The sequence below is a fragment of the Salvelinus fontinalis genome, chromosome 18 (assembly GCF_029448725.1).
Source record: "Salvelinus fontinalis isolate EN_2023a chromosome 18, ASM2944872v1, whole genome shotgun sequence".
NCBI classification, from domain to species: Eukaryota; Metazoa; Chordata; class Actinopteri; order Salmoniformes; family Salmonidae; genus Salvelinus; species Salvelinus fontinalis.
The window spans coordinates 47354153-47377304 of record NC_074682.1 but is presented as its reverse complement, the minus strand read 5'-3'; the positions used below and the strand labels follow the sequence as shown (position 1 = coordinate 47377304).

Below are 23152 nucleotides of genomic sequence, written 5' to 3'. Positions count from 1 at the left end.
TAATAACTACCACAGATTAGTAATAACTACCACATTATAGTAATAACTACCACACTATAGTAATAACTACCACACTATAGTAATATCTACCACATTATAGTAATAACTACCACAGATAAGTAATAATTACCACAGATAAGTAATAATTACCACAGATAAGTAATAACTACCACAGGTAAGTATTAACTACCACGTGATAGTAATAACTACCACATGATAGTAATAACTACCACATGATAGTAATAACTACCACATGATAGTAATAACTACCACATGACAGTAATAACTACCACATGACAGTAATAACTACCACATGACAGTAATAACTACCACATGACAGTAATAAATACCACATGACAGTAATAACTAGCACATGATAGTAATAACTACCACAGATTAGTAATAAATAGCATATCATAGTAATAACTACCACAGATTAGTAATAATTACCACATAATAGTAATAACTACCACATGACAGTAATAACTACCTCATGATAGTAATAACTACCACAGATTAGTAATAATTACCACATTATAGTAATAACTACCACATTATAGTAATAACTACCACATTATAGTAATAACTACCACATTATAGTAATAACTACCACAGATTAGTAATAACTACCACACTATAGTAATAACTACCACACTATAGTAATAACTACCACGTTATAGTAATAACTACCACGTTATAGTAATAACTACCACGTTATAGTAATAACTACCACGTTATAGTAATAACTACCACGTTATAGTAATAACTACCACGTTATAGTAATAACTACCACACTATAGTAATAACTACCACACTATAGTAATAACTACCACATTACAGTAATAACTACCACATTGCAGTAATAACTACCACATTACAGTAATAACTACCACAGATTAGTAATAACTACCACAGATTAGTAATAACTACCACAGATTAGTAATAACTACCACACTATAGTAATAACTACCACACTATAGTAATAACAACCACACTATAGTAATAACTACCACGTTATAGTAATAACTACCACAGATTAGTAATCACTACCACATTATAGTAATAACTACCACAGATAAGTAATAATTACCACAGATAAGTAATAATTACCACAGGTAAGTATTAACTACCACATGACAGTAATAACTACCACATGACAGTAATAACTACCACATGACAGTAATAACTACCACATGACAGTAATAACTAGCACATGATAGTAATAACTACCACAGATTTGTAATAAATAGCATATTATAGTAATAACTACCACAGATTAGTAATAACTACCACATGACAGTAATAACTACCACATGACAGTAATAACTAGCACATCATAGTAATAACTACCACAGATTTGTAATAAATAGCATATTATAGTAATAACTAGCACATCATAGTAATAACTACCACAGATTTGTAATAAATAGCATATTATAGTAATAACTACCACAGATTAGTAATAATTACCACATGACAGTAATAACTACCACATGATAGTAATAACTACCACAGATTAGTAATAATTACCACATTATATTAATAACTACCACATTATAGTAATAACTACCACATTATAGTAATAACTACCTCATGATAGTAATAACTACCACAGATTAGTAATAATTACCACATTATAGTAATAACTACCACATTATAGTAATAACTACCACATTATAGTAATAACTACCACATTATAGTAATAACTACCACATTATAGTAATAACTACCACAGATTAGTAATAACTACCACACTACAGTAATAACTACCACACTATAGTAATAACTACCACACTATAGTAATAACTACCACGTTATAGTAATAACTACCACGTTATAGTAATAACTACCACGTTATAGTAATAACTACCACGTTATAGTAATAACTACCACGTTATAGTAATAACTACCACGTTATAGTAATAACTACCACACTATAGTAATAACTACCACACTATAGTAATAACTACCACATTACAGTAATAACTACCACATTGCAGTAATAACTACCACATTACAGTAATAACTACCACAGATTAGTAATAACTACCACAGATTAGTAATAACTACCACAGATTAGTAATAACTACCACACTATAGTAATAACTACCACACTATAGTAATAACAACCACGTTATAGTAATAACTACCACAGATTAGTAATCACTACCACATTATAGTAATAACTACCACAGATAAGTAATAATTACCACAGATAAGTAATAATTACCACAGGTAAGTATTAACTACCACATGACAGTAATAACTACCACATGACAGTAATAACTACCACATGACAGTAATAACTACCACATGACAGTAATAACTAGCACATGATAGTAATAACTACCACAGATTTGTCATAAATAGCATATTATAGTAATAACTACCACAGATTAGTAATAACTACCACATGACAGTAATAACTACCACATGACAGTAATAACTAGCACATCATAGTAATAACTACCACAGATTTGTAATAAATAGCATATTATAGTAATAACTAGCACATCATAGTAATAACTACCACAGATTTGTAATAAATAGCATATTATAGTAATAACTACCACAGATTAGTAATAATTACCACATGACAGTAATAACTACCACATGATAGTAATAACTACCACAGATTAGTAATAATTACCACATTATATTAATAACTACCACATTATAGTAATAACTACCACATTATAGTAATAACTACCACAGATTTGTAATAACTACCACACTATTGTAATAACTACCACACTATAGTAATAACTACCACACTATAGTAATAACTACCACGTTATAGTAATAACTACCACGTTATAGTAATAACTACCACGTTATAGTAATAACTACCACGTTATAGTAATAACTACCACACTATAGTAATAACTACCACACTATAGTAATAACTACCACACTATAGTAATAACTACCACGCTGTAGTAATAACTACCACATTACAGTAATAACTACCACATTACAGTAATAACTACCACACTATAGTAATAACTACCACATTACAGTAATAACTACCACAGATTAGTAATAACTACCACAGATTAGTAATAACTACCACAGATTAGTAATAACTACCACAGATTAGTAATAACTACCACAGATTAGTAATAACTACCACACTATAGTAATAACTACCACACTATAGTAATAACTACCACACTATAGTAATGACTACCACACTATAGTAATAACTACCACACTATAGTAATAACTACCACACTATAGTAATAACTACCACAGATTAGTAATAACTACCACATTATAGTAATAACTACCACAATATAGTAATAACTACCACATTATAGTAATAACTACCACACTATAGTAATAACTACCACACTATAGTAATAACTAACACACTATAGTAATAACTACCACACTATAGTAAAAACTACCACACTATAGTAAAAACTACCACACTATAGTAAAAACTACCGCACTATAGTAAAAACTACCGCACTATAGTAAAAACTACCGCACTATAGTAAAAACTACCGCATTATAGTAATAACTACCGCATTATAGTAATAACTACCGCATTATAGTAATAACTACCACAGATTAGTAATAACTACCACAGATTAGTAATAACTACCACATTATAGTAATAACTACCACATTATAGTAATAACTACCACACTATAGTAATAACTACCACACTATAGTAATAACAACCACACTATAGTAATCACTACCACATTACAGTAATAACTACCACATTACAGTAATAACTACCCCAGATTAGTAATAACTACCACATTATAGTAATAACTACCACATGATAGTAATAACTACCACATGATAGTAATAACTACCACATTACAGTAATAACTACCACACTATAGTAATAACTACCACAGATTAGTAATAACTACCACAGATTAGCAATAACTACCACACTATAGTAATAACTACCACACTATAGTAATAACTACCACACTATAGTAATAACTACCACACTATAGTAATAACTACCACACTATAGTAATAACTACCACACTATAGTAATAACTGCCACAGATTAGGAATAACTACCACAGATTAGTAATAACTACCACATTATAGTAATAACTACCACATTATAGTAATAACTAACACATTATAGTAATAACTACCACATTATAGTAATAACTATCACATTATAGTAATAACTACCACAGATTAGTAATAACTACCACAGATTAGTAATAACTACCACAGATTAGTAATAACTACCACATTATAGTAATAACTACCACACTATAGTAATAACTACCACACTATAGTAATATCTACCACATTATAGTAATAACTACCACAGATAAGTAATAATTACCACAGATAAGTAATAATTACCACAGATAAGTAATAACTACCACAGGTAAGTATTAACTACCACGTGATAGTAATAACTACCACATGATAGTAATAACTACCACATGATAGTAATAACTACCACATGATAGTAATAACTACCACATGACAGTAATAACTACCACATGACAGTAATAACTACCACATGACAGTAATAACTACCACATGACAGTAATAAATACCACATGACAGTAATAACTAGCACATGATAGTAATAACTACCACAGATTAGTAATAAATAGCATATCATAGTAATAACTACCACAGATTAGTAATAATTACCACATAATAGTAATAACTACCACATGACAGTAATAACTACCTCATGATAGTAATAACTACCACAGATTAGTAATAATTACCACATTATAGTAATAACTACCACATTATAGTAATAACTACCACATTATAGTAATAACTACCACATTATAGTAATAACTACCACAGATTAGTAATAACTACCACACTATAGTAATAACTACCACACTATAGTAATAACTACCACACTATAGTAATAACTACCACGTTATAGTAATAACTACCACGTTATAGTAATAACTACCACGTTATAGTAATAACTACCACGTTATAGTAATAACTACCACGTTATAGTAATAACTACCACGTTATAGTAATAACTACCACACTATAGTAATAACTACCACACTATAGTAATAACTACCACATTACAGTAATAACTACCACATTGCAGTAATAACTACCACATTACAGTAATAACTACCACAGATTAGTAATAACTACCACAGATTAGTAATAACTACCACAGATTAGTAATAACTACCACACTATAGTAATAACTACCACACTATAGTAATAACAACCACACTATAGTAATAACTACCACGTTATAGTAATAACTACCACAGATTAGTAATCACTACCACATTATAGTAATAACTACCACAGATAAGTAATAATTACCACAGATAAGTAATAATTACCACAGGTAAGTATTAACTACCACATGACAGTAATAACTACCACATGACAGTAATAACTACCACATGACAGTAATAACTACCACATGACAGTAATAACTAGCACATGATAGTAATAACTACCACAGATTTGTAATAAATAGCATATTATAGTAATAACTACCACAGATTAGTAATAACTACCACATGACAGTAATAACTACCACATGACAGTAATAACTAGCACATCATAGTAATAACTACCACAGATTTGTAATAAATAGCATATTATAGTAATAACTAGCACATCATAGTAATAACTACCACAGATTTGTAATAAATAGCATATTATAGTAATAACTACCACAGATTAGTAATAATTACCACATGACAGTAATAACTACCACATGATAGTAATAACTACCACAGATTAGTAATAATTACCACATTATATTAATAACTACCACATTATAGTAATAACTACCACATTATAGTAATAACTACCTCATGATAGTAATAACTACCACAGATTAGTAATAATTACCACATTATAGTAATAACTACCACATTATAGTAATAACTACCACATTATAGTAATAACTACCACATTATAGTAATAACTACCACATTATAGTAATAACTACCACAGATTAGTAATAACTACCACACTATAGTAATAACTACCACACTATAGTAATAACTACCACACTATAGTAATAACTACCACGTTATAGTAATAACTACCACGTTATAGTAATAACTACCACGTTATAGTAATAACTACCACGTTATAGTAATAACTACCACGTTATAGTAATAACTACCACGTTATAGTAATAACTACCACACTATAGTAATAACTACCACATTACAGTAATAACTACCACATTGCAGTAATAACTACCACATTACAGTAATAACTACCACAGATTAGTAATAACTACCACAGATTAGTAATAACTAACACAGATTAGTAATAACTACCACACTATAGTAATAACTACCACACTATAGTAATAACAACCACGTTATAGTAATAACTACCACAGATTAGTAATCACTACCACATTATAGTAATAACTACCACAGATAAGTAATAATTACCACAGATAAGTAATAATTACCACAGGTAAGTATTAACTACCACATGACAGTAATAACTACCACATGACAGTAATAACTACCACATGACAGTAATAACTACCACATGACAGTAATAACTAGCACATGATAGTAATAACTACCACAGATTTGTCATAAATAGCATATTATAGTAATAACTACCACAGATTAGTAATAACTACCACATGACAGTAATAACTACCACATGACAGTAATAACTAGCACATCATAGTAATAACTACCACAGATTTGTAATAAATAGCATATTATAGTAATAACTAGCACATCATAGTAATAACTACCACAGATTTGTAATAAATAGCATATTATAGTAATAACTACCACAGATTAGTAATAATTACCACATGACAGTAATAACTACCACATGATAGTAATAACTACCACAGATTAGTAATAATTACCACATTATATTAATAACTACCACATTATAGTAATAACTACCACATTATAGTAATAACTACCACAGATTTGTAATAACTACCACACTATTGTAATAACTACCACACTATAGTAATAACTACCACACTATAGTAATAACTACCACGTTATAGTAATAACTACCACGTTATAGTAATAACTACCACGTTATAGTAATAACTACCACGTTATAGTAATAACTACCACACTATAGTAATAACTACCACACTATAGTAATAACTACCACACTATAGTAATAACTACCACGCTGTAGTAATAACTACCACATTACAGTAATAACTACCACATTACAGTAATAACTACCACACTATAGTAATAACTACCACATTACAGTAATAACTACCACAGATTAGTAATAACTACCACAGATTAGTAATAACTACCACATTATAGTAATAACTACCACATTATAGTAATAACTACCACACTATAGTAATAACTACCACACTATAGTAATAACTACCACACTATAGTAATAACTACCACACTTTAGTAAAAACTACCACACTATAGTAAAAACTACCACACTATAGTAAAAACTACCACACTATAGTAAAAACTACCACACTATAGTAATAACTACCACACTATAGTAATAACTACCACACTATAGTAATAACTACCACACTATAGTAATAACTACCACACTATAGTAATAACTACCACATTATAGTAATAACTACCACATTATAGTAATAACTACCACATCATAGTAATAACTACCACAGATTAGTAATAACTACCACACTATAGTAATAACTACCACAGATTAGTAATAACTACCACATTATGGTAATAACTACCACATTATGGTAATAACTACCACATTATGGTAATAACTACCACATTATAGTAATAACTACCACATTATAGTAATAACTACCACATTATAGTAATAACTACCACAGATTAGTAATAACTACCACATTACATTAATAACTACCACATTACAGCAATAACAACCAAACTATAGTAATAACTACCACAGATTAGTAATAACTACCACATTATAGTAATAACTACCACACTATAGTAATAACTACCACACTATAGTAATAACTACCACATTACAGTAATAACAACCAAACTATAGTAATAACTACCACAGATTAGTAATAACTACCACATTATAGTAATAACTACCACACTATAGTAATAACTACCACACTATAGTAATAACTACCACAGATTAGTAATAACTACCACACTATAGTAATAACTACCACACTATAGTAATAACTACCACACTATAGTAATAACTACCACAGATTAGTAATAACTACCACATTATAGTAATAACTACCACATTATAGTAATAACTATCACATTATAGTAATAACTACCACATTATAGTAATAACTACCCCATTATAGTAATAACTACCGCATTATAGTAATAACTACCGCACTATAGTAATAACTACCGCACTATAGTAATAACTACCACAGATTAGTAATAACTACCACAGATTAGTAATAACTACCACAGATTAGTAATAACTACCACAGATTAGTAATAACTACAACAGATTAGTAATAACTACCACAGATTAGTAATAACTACCACAGATTAGTAATAACTACCACATTATAGTAATAACTACCACACTATAGTAATAACTACCACACTATAGTAATAACTACCACACTATAGTAATAACTACCACACTATAGTAATAACTACCACAGATTAGTAATAACTACCACATTATAGTAATAACTACCACATTATAGTAATAACTACCACATTATAGTAATAACTACCACATTATAGTAATAACTACCACATTATAGTAATAACTACCACAGATTAGTAATAACTACCACAGATTAGTAATAACTACAACAGATTAGTAATAACTACCACACTATACCACACTATAGTAATAACTACCACACTATAGTAATAACTACCACAGATTAGTAATAACTACCACAGATTAGTAATAACTACCACATTATAGTAGTAACTAGCACATTATAGTAATAACTAGCACATGATTGTAATAACTAGCACATGATTGTAATAACTAGCACATGATTGTAATAACTAGCACATGATTGTAATAACTAGCACATGATAGTGATAACTACCACATGATAGTGATAACTACCACAATATAGTAATAACTAGCACATTATAGTAATAACTAGCACATGATTGTAATAACTAGCACATGATTGTAATAACTAGCACATGATTGTAATAACTACCACATTATAGTAGTAACTAGCACATTATAGTAATAACTAGCACATGATTGTAATAACTAGCACATGATTGTAATAACTAGCACATGATTGTAATAACTAGCACATGATTGTAATAACTAGCACATGATTGTAATAACTAGCACATGATAGTGATAACTACCACATGATAGTAATAACTACCACAGATTTGTCATAAATAGCATATTATAGTAATAACTACCACAGATTAGTAATAACTACCACATGACAGTAATAACTACCACATGACAGTAATAACTAGCTTATCATAGTAATAACTACCACAGATTTGTAATAAATAGCATATTATAGTAATAACTAGCACATCATAGTAATAACTACCACAGATTTGTAATAAATAGCATATTATAGTAATAACTACCACAGATTAGTAATAATTACCACATGACAGTAATAACTACCACATGATAGTAATAACTACCACAGATTAGTAATAATTACCACATTATATTAATAACTACCACATTATAGTAATAACTACCACATTATAGTAATAACTACCACAGATTTGTAATAACTACCACACTATTGTAATAACTACCACACTATAGTAATAACTACCACACTATAGTAATAACTACCACGTTATAGTAATAACTACCACGTTATAGTAATAACTACCACGTTATAGTAATAACTACCACGTTATAGTAATAACTACCACGTTATAGTAATAACTACCACACTATAGTAATAACTACCACACTATAGTAATAACTACCACACTATAGTAATAACTACCACGCTGTAGTAATAACTACCACATTACAGTAATAACTACCACATTACAGTAATAACCACCACACTATAGTAATAACTACCACATTACAGTAATAACTACCACAGATTAGTAATAACTACCACAGATTAGTAATAACTACCACATTATAGTAATAACTACCACATTATAGTAATAACTACCACACTATAGTAATAACTACCACACTATAGTAATAACTACCACACTATAGTAATAACTACCACACTTTAGTAAAAACTACCACACTATAGTAAAAACTACCACACTATAGTAAAAACTACCACACTATAGTAAAAACTACCACACTATAGTAATAACTACCACACTATAGTAATAACTACCACACTATAGTAATAACTACCACACTATAGTAATAACTACCACACTATAGTAATAACTACCACATTATAGTAATAACTACCACATTATAGTAATAACTACCACATTATAGTAATAACTACCACATCATAGTAATAACTACCACAGATTAGTAATAACTACCACACTATAGTAATAACTACCACAGATTAGTAATAACTACCACATTATGGTAATAACTACCACATTATGGTAATAACTACCACATTATGGTAATAACTACCACATTATAGTAATAACTACCACATTATAGTAATAACTACCACAGATTAGTAATAACTACCACATTACATTAATAACTACCACATTACAGCAATAACAACCAAACTATAGTAATAACTACCACAGATTAGTAATAACTACCACATTATAGTAATAACTACCACACTATAGTAATAACTACCACACTATAGTAATAACTACCACATTACAGTAATAACAACCAAACTATAGTAATAACTACCACAGATTAGTAATAACTACCACATTATAGTAATAACTACCACACTATAGTAATAACTACCACACTATAGTAATAACTACCACAGATTAGTAATAACTACCACACTATAGTATTAACTACCACACTATAGTAATAACTACCACACTATAGTAATAACTACCACAGATTAGTAATAACTACCACATTATAGTAATAACTACCACATTATAGTAATAACTATCACATTATAGTAATAACTACCACATTATAGTAATAACTACCCCATTATAGTAATAACTACCGCATTATAGTAATAACTACCGCACTATAGTAATAACTACCGCACTATAGTAATAACTACCACAGATTAGTAATAACTACCACAGATTAGTAATAACTACCACAGATTAGTAATAACTACCACAGATTAGTAATAACTACAACAGATTAGTAATAACTACCACAGATTAGTAATAACTACCACAGATTAGTAATAACTACCACATTATAGTAATAACTACCACACTATAGTAATAACTACCACACTATAGTAATAACTACCACACTATAGTAATAACTACCACACTATAGTAATAACTACCACACTATAGTAATAACTACCACAGATTAGTAATAACTACCACATTATAGTAATAACTACCACATTATAGTAATAACTACCACATTATAGTAATAACTACCACATTATAGTAATAACTACCACATTATAGTAATAACTACCACAGATTAGTAATAACTACCACAGATTAGTAATAACTACAACAGATTAGTAATAACTACCACACTATACCACACTATAGTAATAACTACCACACTATAGTAATAACTACCACAGATTAGTAATAACTACCACAGATTAGTAATAACTACCACATTATAGTAGTAACTAGCACATTATAGTAATAACTAGCACATGATTGTAATAACTAGCACATGATTGTAATAACTAGCACATGATTGTAATAACTAGCACATGATTGTAATAACTAGCACATGATTGTAATAACTAGCACATGATAGTGATAACTACCACATGATAGTGATAACTACCACAATATAGTAATAACTACCACAATATAGTAATAACTACCACATGACAGTAATAACTACCACATGACAGTAATAACTACCACATGACAGTAATAACTACCACATTATAGTAATAACTACCACAGATTAGTAATAACTACCACAGATTAGTAATAACTACCACAGATTAGTAATAACTACAACAGATTAGTAATAACTACCACACTATACCACACTATAGTAATAACTACCACACTATAGTAATAACTACCACAGATTAGTAATAACTACCACAGATTAGTAATAAATAGCATATTATAGTAATAACTACCACAGATTAGTAATAACTACCACATGACAGTAATAACTACCACATGACAGTAATAACTAGCACATGATAGTAATAACTACCACAGATTTGTAATAAATAGCATATTATAGTAATAACTACCACAGATTAGTAATAACTACCACATGACAGTAATAACTACCACATGACAGTAATAACTAGCACATCATAGTAATAACTACCACAGATTTGTAATAAATAGCATATTATAGTAATAACTACCACAGATTAGTAATAATTACCACATGACAGTAATAACTACAACATGATAGTAATAACTACCACAGATTAGTAATAATTACCACATTATAGTAATAACTACCACATTATAGTAATAACTACCACATTATAGTAATAACTACCACAGATTTGTAATAACTACCACACTATAGTAATAACTACCACACTATAGTAATAACTACCACACTATAGTAATAACTACCACGTTATAGTAATAACTACCACGTTATAGTAATAACTACCACGTTATAGTAATAACTACCACGTTATAGTAATAACTACCACACTATAGTAATAATTACCACACTATAGTAATAACTACCACACTATAGTAATAACTACCACACTGTAGTAATAACTACCACATTACAGTAATAACTACCACATTACAGTAATAACTACCACACTATAGTAATAACTACCACATTACAGTAATAACTACCACAGATTAGTAATAACTACCACAGATTAGTAATAACTACCACATTATAGTAATAACTACCACATTATAGTAATAACTACCACACTATAGTAATAACTACCACATTATAGTAATAACTACCACACTATAGTAAAAACTACCACACTATAGTAATAACTACCACACTATAGTAATAACTACCACACTATAGTAATAACTACCACACTATAGTAATAACTACCACACTATAGTAATAACTACCACACTATAGTAATAACTACCACACTATAGTAATAACTACCACATTATAGTAATAACTACCACATTATAGTAATAACTACCACATTATAGTAATAACTACCACATCATAGTAATAACTACCACAGATTAGTAATAACTACCGCACTATAGTAATAACTACCACAGATTAGTAATAACTACCACATTATGGTAATAACTACCACATTATGGTAATAACTACCACATTATGGTAATAACTACCACATTATAGTAATAACTACCACATTATAGTAATAACTACCACAGATTAGTAATAACTACCACATTACATTAATAACTACCACATTACAGCAATAACAACCAAACTATAGTAATAACTACCACAGATTAGTAATAACTACCACATTATAGTAATAACTACCACACTATAGTAATAACTACCACACTATAGTAATAACTACCACATTACAGTAATAACAACCAAACTATAGTAATAACTACCACAGATTAGTAATAACTACCACAGATTAGTAATAACTACCACAGATTAGTAATAACTACAACAGATTAGTAATAACTACCACAGATTAGTAATAACTACCACAGATTAGTAATAACTACCACATTATAGTAATAACTACCACACTATAGTAATAACTACCACACTATAGTAATAACTACCACACTATAGTAATAACTACCACACTATAGTAATAACTACCACAGATTAGTAATAACTACCACATTATAGTAATAACTACCACATTATAGTAATAACTACCACATTATAGTAATAACTACCACATTATAGTAATAACTACCACATTATAGTAATAACTACCACAGATTAGTAATAACTACCACAGATTAGTAATAACTACAACAGATTAGTAATAACTACCACACTATACCACACTATAGTAATAACTACCACACTATAGTAATAACTACCACAGATTAGTAATAACTACCACAGATTAGTAATAACTACCACATTATAGTAGTAACTAGCACATTATAGTAATAACTAGCACATGATTGTAATAACTAGCACATGATTGTAATAACTAGCACATGATTGTAATAACTAGCACATGATTGTAATAACTAGCACATGATTGTAATAACTAGCACATGATAGTGATAACTAGCACATGATAGTGATAACTACCACATGATAGTGATAACTACCACAATATAGTAATAACTACCACAATATAGTAATAACTACCACATGACAGTAATAACTACCACATGACAGTAATAACTACCACATGACAGTAATAACTACCACATTATAGTAATAACTACCACAGATTAGTAATAACTACCACAGATTAGTAATAACTACCACAGATTAGTAATAAATAGCATATTATAGTAATAACTACCACAGATTAGTAATAACTACCACATGACAGTAATAACTACCACATGACAGTAATAACTAGCACATGATAGTAATAACTACCACAGATTTGTAATAAATAGCATATTATAGTAATAACTACCACAGATTAGTAATAACTACCACATGACAGTAATAACTACCACATGACAGTAATAACTAGCACATCATAGTAATAACTACCACAGATTTGTAATAAATAGCATATTATAGTAATAACTACCACAGATTAGTAATAATTACCACATGACAGTAATAACTACCACATGATAGTAATAACTACCACAGATTAGTAATAATTACCACATTATAGTAATAACTACCACATTATAGTAATAACTACCACATTATAGTAATAACTACCACAGATTTGTAATAACTACCACACTATAGTAATAACTACCACACTATAGTAATAACTACCACACTATGGTAATAACTACCACGTTATAGTAATAACTACCACGTTATAGTAATAACTACCACGTTATAGTAATAACTACCACGTTATAGTAATAACTACCACACTATAGTAATAATTACCACACTATAGTAATAACTACCACACTATAGTAATAACTACCACACTGTAGTAATAACTACCACATTACAGTAATAACTACCACATTACAGTAATAACTACCACACTATAGTAATAACTACCACATTACAGTAATAACTACCACAGATTAGTAATAACTACCACAGATTAGTAATAACTACCACATTATAGTAATAACTACCACATTATAGTAATAACTACCACACTATAGTAATAACTACCACACTATAGTAATAACTACCACACTATAGTAATAACTACCACACTTTAGTAAAAACTACCACACTATAGTAAAAACTACCACACTTTAGTAAAAACTACCACACTATAGTAAAAACTACCACACTATAGTAATAACTACCACACTATAGTAATAACTACCACACTATAGTAATAACTACCACACTATAGTAATAACTACCACACTATAGTAATAACTACCACACTATAGTAATAACTACCACACTATAGTAATAACTACCACATTATAGTAATAACTACCACATTATAGTAATAACTACCACATTATAGTAATAACTACCACATCATAGTAATAACTACCACAGATTAGTAATAACTACCACACTATAGTAATAACTACCACAGATTAGTAATAACTACCACATTATGGTAATAACTACCACATTATGGTAATAACTACCACATTATGGTAATAACTACCACATTATAGTAATAACTACCACATTATAGTAATAACTACCACAGATTAGTAATAACTACCACATTACATTAATAACTACCACATTACAGCAATAACAACCAAACTATAGTAATAACTACCACAGATTAGTAATAACTACCACATTATAGTAATAACTACCACACTATAGTAATAACTACCACACTATAGTAATAACTACCACATTACAGTAATAACAACCAAACTATAGTAATAACTACCACAGATTAGTAATAACTACCACATTATAGTAATAACTACCACACTATAGTAATAACTACCACACTATAGTAATAACTACCACAGATTAGTAATAACTACCACACTATAGTAATAACTACCACACTATAGTAATAACTACCACACTATGGTAATAACTACCACAGATTAGTAATAACTACCACATTATAGTAATAACTACCACATTATAGTAATAACTATCACATTATAGTAATAACTACCACATTATAGTAATAACTACCGCATTATAGTAATAACTACCGCATTATAGTAATAACTACCGCACTATAGTAATAACTGGCACATTATAGTAATAACTGGCACATGATTGTAATAACTAGCACATGATTGTAATAACTAGCACATGATAGTAATAACTAGCACATGATAGTGATAACTAGCACATGATAGTGATAACTACCACATTATAGTAATAACTACCACAGATTAGTAATAACTACCACAGATTAGTAATAACTACCACAGATTAGTAATAACTACAACAGATTAGTAATAACTGGCACATTATAGTAATAACTGGCACATTATAGTAATAACTAGCACATGATTGTAATAACTAGCACATGATTGTAATAACTAGCACATGATTTTAATATCTAGCACATGATTGTAATAACTAGCACATGATTGTAATAACTAGCACATGATTGTAATAACTAGCACATGATAGTAATAACTAGCACATGATAGTGATAACTAGCACATGATAGTGATAACTAGCACATGATAGTGATAACTACCACAATATAGTAATAACTACCACATGACAGTAATAACTACCACATGACAGTAATAACTACCACATGACAGTAATAACTACCACATGACAGTAATAACTACCACATGACAGTAATAACTACCACATGACAGTAATAACTACCACAGATTTGTAATAATTACCACATTATAGTAATAACTACCACACTATAGTAATAACTACCTCACTATAGTAATAACTACCACACTATAGTAATAACTACCACAGATTAGTAATAACTACCACAGATTAGTAATAACTACCAGAGATTAGTAATAACTACCACATGACAGTAATAACTACCACATGACAGTAATAACTACCACATGACAGTAATACCTACCACATGACAGTAATAACTACCACAGATTTGTAATAATTACCACATTATAGTAATAACTACCACACTATAGTAATAACTACCACACTATAGTAATAACTACCACACTATAGTAATAACTACCACAGATTAGTAATAACTACCACAGATTAGTAATAACTACCAGAGATTAGTAATAACTACCAGAGATTAGTAATAACTACCACAGGTTAGTAATAAATACCACAGGTTAGTAATACATACCACACTATAGTAATAACGACCACACTATAGTAATAACTACCACACTATAGTAATAACTACCACATTATAGTAATAACTACCACATTATAGTAATAACTAGCACAGATTAGTAATAACTATCCCATGATAGTAATAACTACCACAGATTTTATAATAACTACCACATTATAGTAATAACTACCACATTATAGTAATAACTACCACATTATAGTAATAACTACCACATTATAGTAATAACTATCACATTATAGTAATAACTAGCACAGATTAGTAATAACTAGCACAGATTAGTAATAACTAGCACATTAAAGTAATCACTACCACAGATTAGTGATCACTACCACACTACCACATTCCAGCACAGCAGCAGAGACTATAGTAATTACTACCACATTTCAGCACAGCAGCAGAGACTATAGTAATTACTACCACATTCCACCTCAAGTGGAGTTGAAAACAAGAGCTACAGGGAATTATTTTGGTTCTCGAACACCACCCACCTCTCCTATCCACTGTTTCCTGGAGAGGGAGAGAGACTTTCACACACTAGTGTGAGAGAAGTAGACACAGAGAGAGACACAGAGAGATAGAGAGGATGTGATAGTACTCAAATCCATTTACGCTGCACTCTTTTCCTATGCCCCTCCGGCCAGACGGTGAGAGTGAGCCAATCAGACAGTGAGCCAGGGGGTCTTTGTCCAATCAGACAGGCAGCAGCCAGTGGGTCTTTGTCCGCCCCGCTGTCTCTTACCATTACCTGCCTGACAAACACCTACACAAAAACACTCAGCAAAAACTGCCATGTTTATGTGAACAGTCTGGACAATGCAACACTTCTACTGTAAAACATCAATTAACAGGCCGGGCCTTTATTTGCTTCCATCACTGAACATAACCAGCGCTTATTAGAGACAGCCTTCTATTTGAGCCACGCGTCTGTTTCCTTAATGCACACAGCTTTTTCCTAATCAATTGTTGAAAAGACTACCACACTGTTTATTGTGACCATTATAAACATAATAACAAATCCATCACAGATCAGACTTGTAAATACTACAGTAGGCTTGTGATCATGCACCCGCTGATTTTGAACTTCAGCTCCATTCTCCCACTCATAGAGCCTCATGGTGGAGGTGTCATAATAGCCTTAACATCTAGCGATCAAACAAGGAAATGGTTCCAATCGTTTTTCCATCAATTATTTTTTCCATAGGGGATTTTAGAAACACTTAAAATGAAGGGCTGTGTTTTCTGTAGGCTTACCCTGGCGTGACATTTTGATAACCATGCAACTCTCTCGGACAAGGTGACTTATTATTTATTTATTTATTCTCATTTTTACCCCCTTTTCTCCCCAATTTCGTGATTACTATCTTGTCTCATCGCTGCAACTCACCAACGGGCTCGGTAGAGGCGAAGGTCGAGTCATGGGTCCTCCGGAACATGACCCGTCAAACCGCACTTCTTAAAACCCGCTCGCTTAACCCAGAAGCCAGCCGTACCAATGTGTCGGAGGAAACACTGTTTATCTGACGATCGGGGTCAGCCTGCAGGCGCCCGGCCAACCACAAGGAGGCGCAGGAGTGTGATGAGCCAAGAGGTTGTAGTGACACTGCAACACTGCGATGCAGTGCCTTAGAACGCTGCGCCACTCGGGAAGCCCGGACAAGGCGACTTTTGCCTATATATTCATCTCTATTTACTCTGATTCAAAAATGCTACTTAGCATTAAAGTAGACATGCAAAACTACAAATCCCTGCAAACTCATTTCTAGCTGACACCTTTGCTAACAAGTTTGGTGTCAATTTTAAACTTGCACAAGACAGTTAACACAATTGTAAATGTAAAGAATTGTAGCCAATTTATTCATTACTACATTAAGCTAACATTAGATAGTTAATCCGGAGATTCTTACCTTATCTCATCCAGATCATCAGGGCATTTGTAGTTCTTTATGATAGCCACATTAGCAGCTAATTAGCATTTCATTTTAGGGGGTAAATACAGGCTAATATATTGATAAAAGTCACCTTGTCCTGGAGAAATTTACACGGTTATCAAAACGTCATGCCAGGGTAAGCTTACACGAAACACAGCCCTTATTTTAAGTGTTTCTAAAGTCCCCTATAGGAAAAATGAATGGTGCAAAAACAATTGGAACCATTTCCCTGTTTGACAGCTAGGTCTTATGGGTATTATGAATCATACTGTGATACTCTATTGCGCATTGTATCCTTGTAGTTGCATCGATATCACAGCACATAGACTTCAGTATTCAATGTTTGACCATGTCAAACCAGACTGCTGTCTCATATAATGATGTTGCTCTTCTTTATGGTGCTCACTGATCACTCTTAATCAATTTATTTAGACCTGCCGTTTATTTGAAATATATACGTTTATTTGCTGAAATCTGTGCTGATGCCCGGCTATTAAAAGGGACAGACAGCTATTTGAGATTGTTCAAATACTGTAAAACCTCATTCTCGACAAAACACAACACTTCTATATCAACAGTCTAGACAACATGTAATGATTGTCGTCTAGAGAAGGAGAGGAGGACCAAGGTGCAGCGTGGTAAGTGGTCATATTTTTTTTAATAAAATACGAAAACACTTGACAAACAACAAAAAACGACAAACGAACAGTCCTGAAAGGTAAAACAAAACACTAAACAGGAAACAACCACCCACAAACAAAAGTGGGAAAACAGACTACCTAAATATGGCTCCCAATCAGAGACAACGATAGACAGCTGCCTCTGATTGGGAACCACACCAGGCCAAACACACAGAAACAGAAAACATAGACCTACAACATAGAATACCCAGACATAGAATACCCACCCACATCACACCCTGACCAAACTAAAAATAGAAACATACAAAACAATCTACGTCAGGGCGTGACACAACACAACATTTCTGTCACTTAGAAAGTTGTTTTTGAAATGTTTGTTTTAAGCCTATCCCAAACCTTAACCCTTACCTTAACCATTCAGAGTTAATGCCCTTACCTTAAGAATTCAGATGTAATGCCTAAACTTAAAACCAACCTTAAAAATTCTAAGTTTATGCCTAAACTTAACCTTAAACACTTTGAAATTGGACGTTTGGAACAACTTCGAAATTGGACTTTTGAGAAACATGGATGAACGTCTAATTCTGATGTGAGAACGTGTAGGTCTAGACAACATAATGTCTGACAATGGAGCTCAGTTTAGTGTAACGGTACTCAAATAGTTGTGTAATGCTATATTACTACAGAAAACCAGAAGACAGAAGAAAGTCTCTCTTACACACACACACACATCATATACATACACACATACATACATACATACATACATACATACATACATACATACATACATACATACATACATACATACATACATACATATATATACACACACACACATATACACGCGCACGCACACACAACTACACCTACTCACATACACATACAGTATACACAGAAGCTGAGGTTTCAACATGTGGTGTGTTGCTCTATGCAGGTGTGCTGAGGATGTGACTGACGGATCCCAGTACTTTGTGCTGTTGATGATCACAGACGGAGTCATCTCAGACATGGTGCAGACCAAGGAGGCTGTGGTCAATGTGAGTGCTTATCGTATGTGTGTGTGTTATCGGCACATATACGTGTGTATATATGTGTATGTGTGTGTATGTTATCGGCACATATACCTCACACATCACCTTTGTGTGTTATCCCCTTTCTCACAGGCTGCCGCTCTGCCCATGTCTATCATCATAGTGGGAGTAGGCCCTGCTGAGTTTGACGGTAAGTGTGTGTGTGTGTGCGCATGTGCATCCGGCATGTGTGTGTGCGCACGCCCAAAGTAGCTAGCTAGCTCCACTGTCAAAAAAGCCATTCAAGCCTTTTAAAGTTCACAGCTTCTGATCAGAGGCTTCACAGCCAGTGAAGTGCACTAACGATCAGCAGGGTAGGTGACAAAACAACACTTACTGCAATCTCCTTCCCAAAGGTTTTAGGAACTGGTGAATCCCCTCCTCGCTCTCTCCCTGCCTTGGCACTACAGCGAGGATGCCCATCCCTCCTCTTGCAGAGCTGGGCTTTTGCTCTGGACCTGTTACACTCTTCTAACACACTTGAGCTGATCCTGACGAGCAGCATATAGTATATAGTATATAGTATATCTTATAGTAGGGTTGGAACAAAAGCCTGCACGCCCAAGGTGCACTGGGCGGAGTAAAACTAACGTTATTAGTAGCTGTCCAGGAAGAGGGGAGTGTTCATTCCTTCTCCCCATCCCAAAGAATCATTAGCATTGCATTAGCCTCATTGGTAACAGGTCGTGACTCCTGTGTCATGTCTCTCAGTGGAGGGGAACTCAGAGTGAGTGACTCCTGGATCGTATTCAGTAGGGCAGACCATGGAAAACGTTTTAAAATGTCTTGCAATCGAACACGAAATGAGCAATGCCCATGTCGTCCCTCCCTGTTTCAGTCCATTTCTTCCGTATGGTGCCTAATGAACACACGCCCGATGGGTCAGCCTTTGGCTCTGTTACCTGGGTCACCTGGCTTTAGCTCAGAAGGCTAATGGCAGAGCACAATAATATTACAATGTAAACAATCCATTCACTCACATTGTTTACTTGTGGTACCATTTTGTTTTGCTAACAGTAATATGCAGCAGGAGATAATTCTGTTGGGGTGATATCCTTCTCTACCTACCATGCTCATTTTTATCTGTTATGGGAATTTCGTTATCAATGTTCATAAACTTCAATTAATCTACTCAGTCTGCAACCCAGAGTATGAAACAGACGAGTCCCAGCTTACAATAGTCAAAATGTTTATTCACGACAGCACTCTGAAGTCCATTATACAAAGATATCCATTTTATACCTTGCTCCTTACTTACGCACATACTTCCATACAAACAGTAGATATCCTACATACACACATACACACGAACAGTAGGTGAGTTGTATCCTTCTCCAGAGTTCTCACCACTGTGTATCACTACCCGCCGACAGTTCCATTCCCCAGAGATTAGGGAAACCTTGAGAAGTACTCCCTGTACTATCATAAGTTTCTCAGAGTTCTAGCCAGGTCGGGTCAAACACAGTTGAATTGTTCTCTGTATTTTCTTAGGCACACACACACACACACATTTCTCTCCCTTACAGGTCTCTTCTGAGCCTAGTTGGACTTACGTTTAATACTTTAATTATTCCTTATACCTGCTACATAAACTATAATCCCTAATAGTTAGGTTTCAGGGTAGAATTATTTAATCATTATCTTTAAACATATAAATTATTTTATCATTATCCCTGGGTAATGATGACAATGCAGCAAGTGCACAATGGCCTGGCCAAGGGAAATCCTGAAATGGAACTCCAAGGAACGGGATTCTGGATGCCTCCCTTATGCCTGTGGTCAAAAGTAGTGGACTAAATAGTGAATAGGGTACAATTTGAAATTAAGCCTGTGTCTTCCTCGCAAAGTGAGAAAGAGTTGTGTTGACTGCTTGCTCCAGAGTGTGGTGGGTTGACTGCTTGCTCCAGAGTGTGGTGGGTTGACTGCTTGCTCCAGAGTGTGTGGTGGGTTGACTGCTTGCTCCAGAGTGTGGTGGGTTGACTGCTTGCTCCAGAGTGTGGTGGGTTGACTGCTTGCTCCAGAGTGTGGTGGGTTGACTGCTTGCTCCAGAGTGTGTGGTGGGTTGACTGCTTGCTCCAGAGTGTGGTGGGTTGACTGCTTGCTCCAGAGTGTGGTGGGTTGACTGCTTGCTCCAGAGTGTGTGGTGGGTTGACTGCTTGCTCCAGAGTGTGTGGTGGGTTGACTGCTTGCTCCAGAGTGTGTGGAGGG

General features: G+C 32.4%; 1 protein-coding gene across 2 annotated transcripts in view; it reads left to right on the top strand.

Annotated features, from left to right (window-relative positions):
- The window catches only part of LOC129815658 (copine-9-like), a 177293-nt gene that overhangs the window by 141077 nt on the left and 13064 nt on the right, over window positions 1-23152 (top strand). For both annotated transcript variants that reach the window (XM_055869654.1, XM_055869655.1), the window contains exons 18-19: window positions 20809-20911; window positions 21038-21095. In XM_055869654.1, the coding sequence (XP_055725629.1) occupies window positions 20809-20911; window positions 21038-21095 (161 nt within the window). The remainder of the gene's footprint in view (window positions 1-20808; window positions 20912-21037; window positions 21096-23152) is intronic.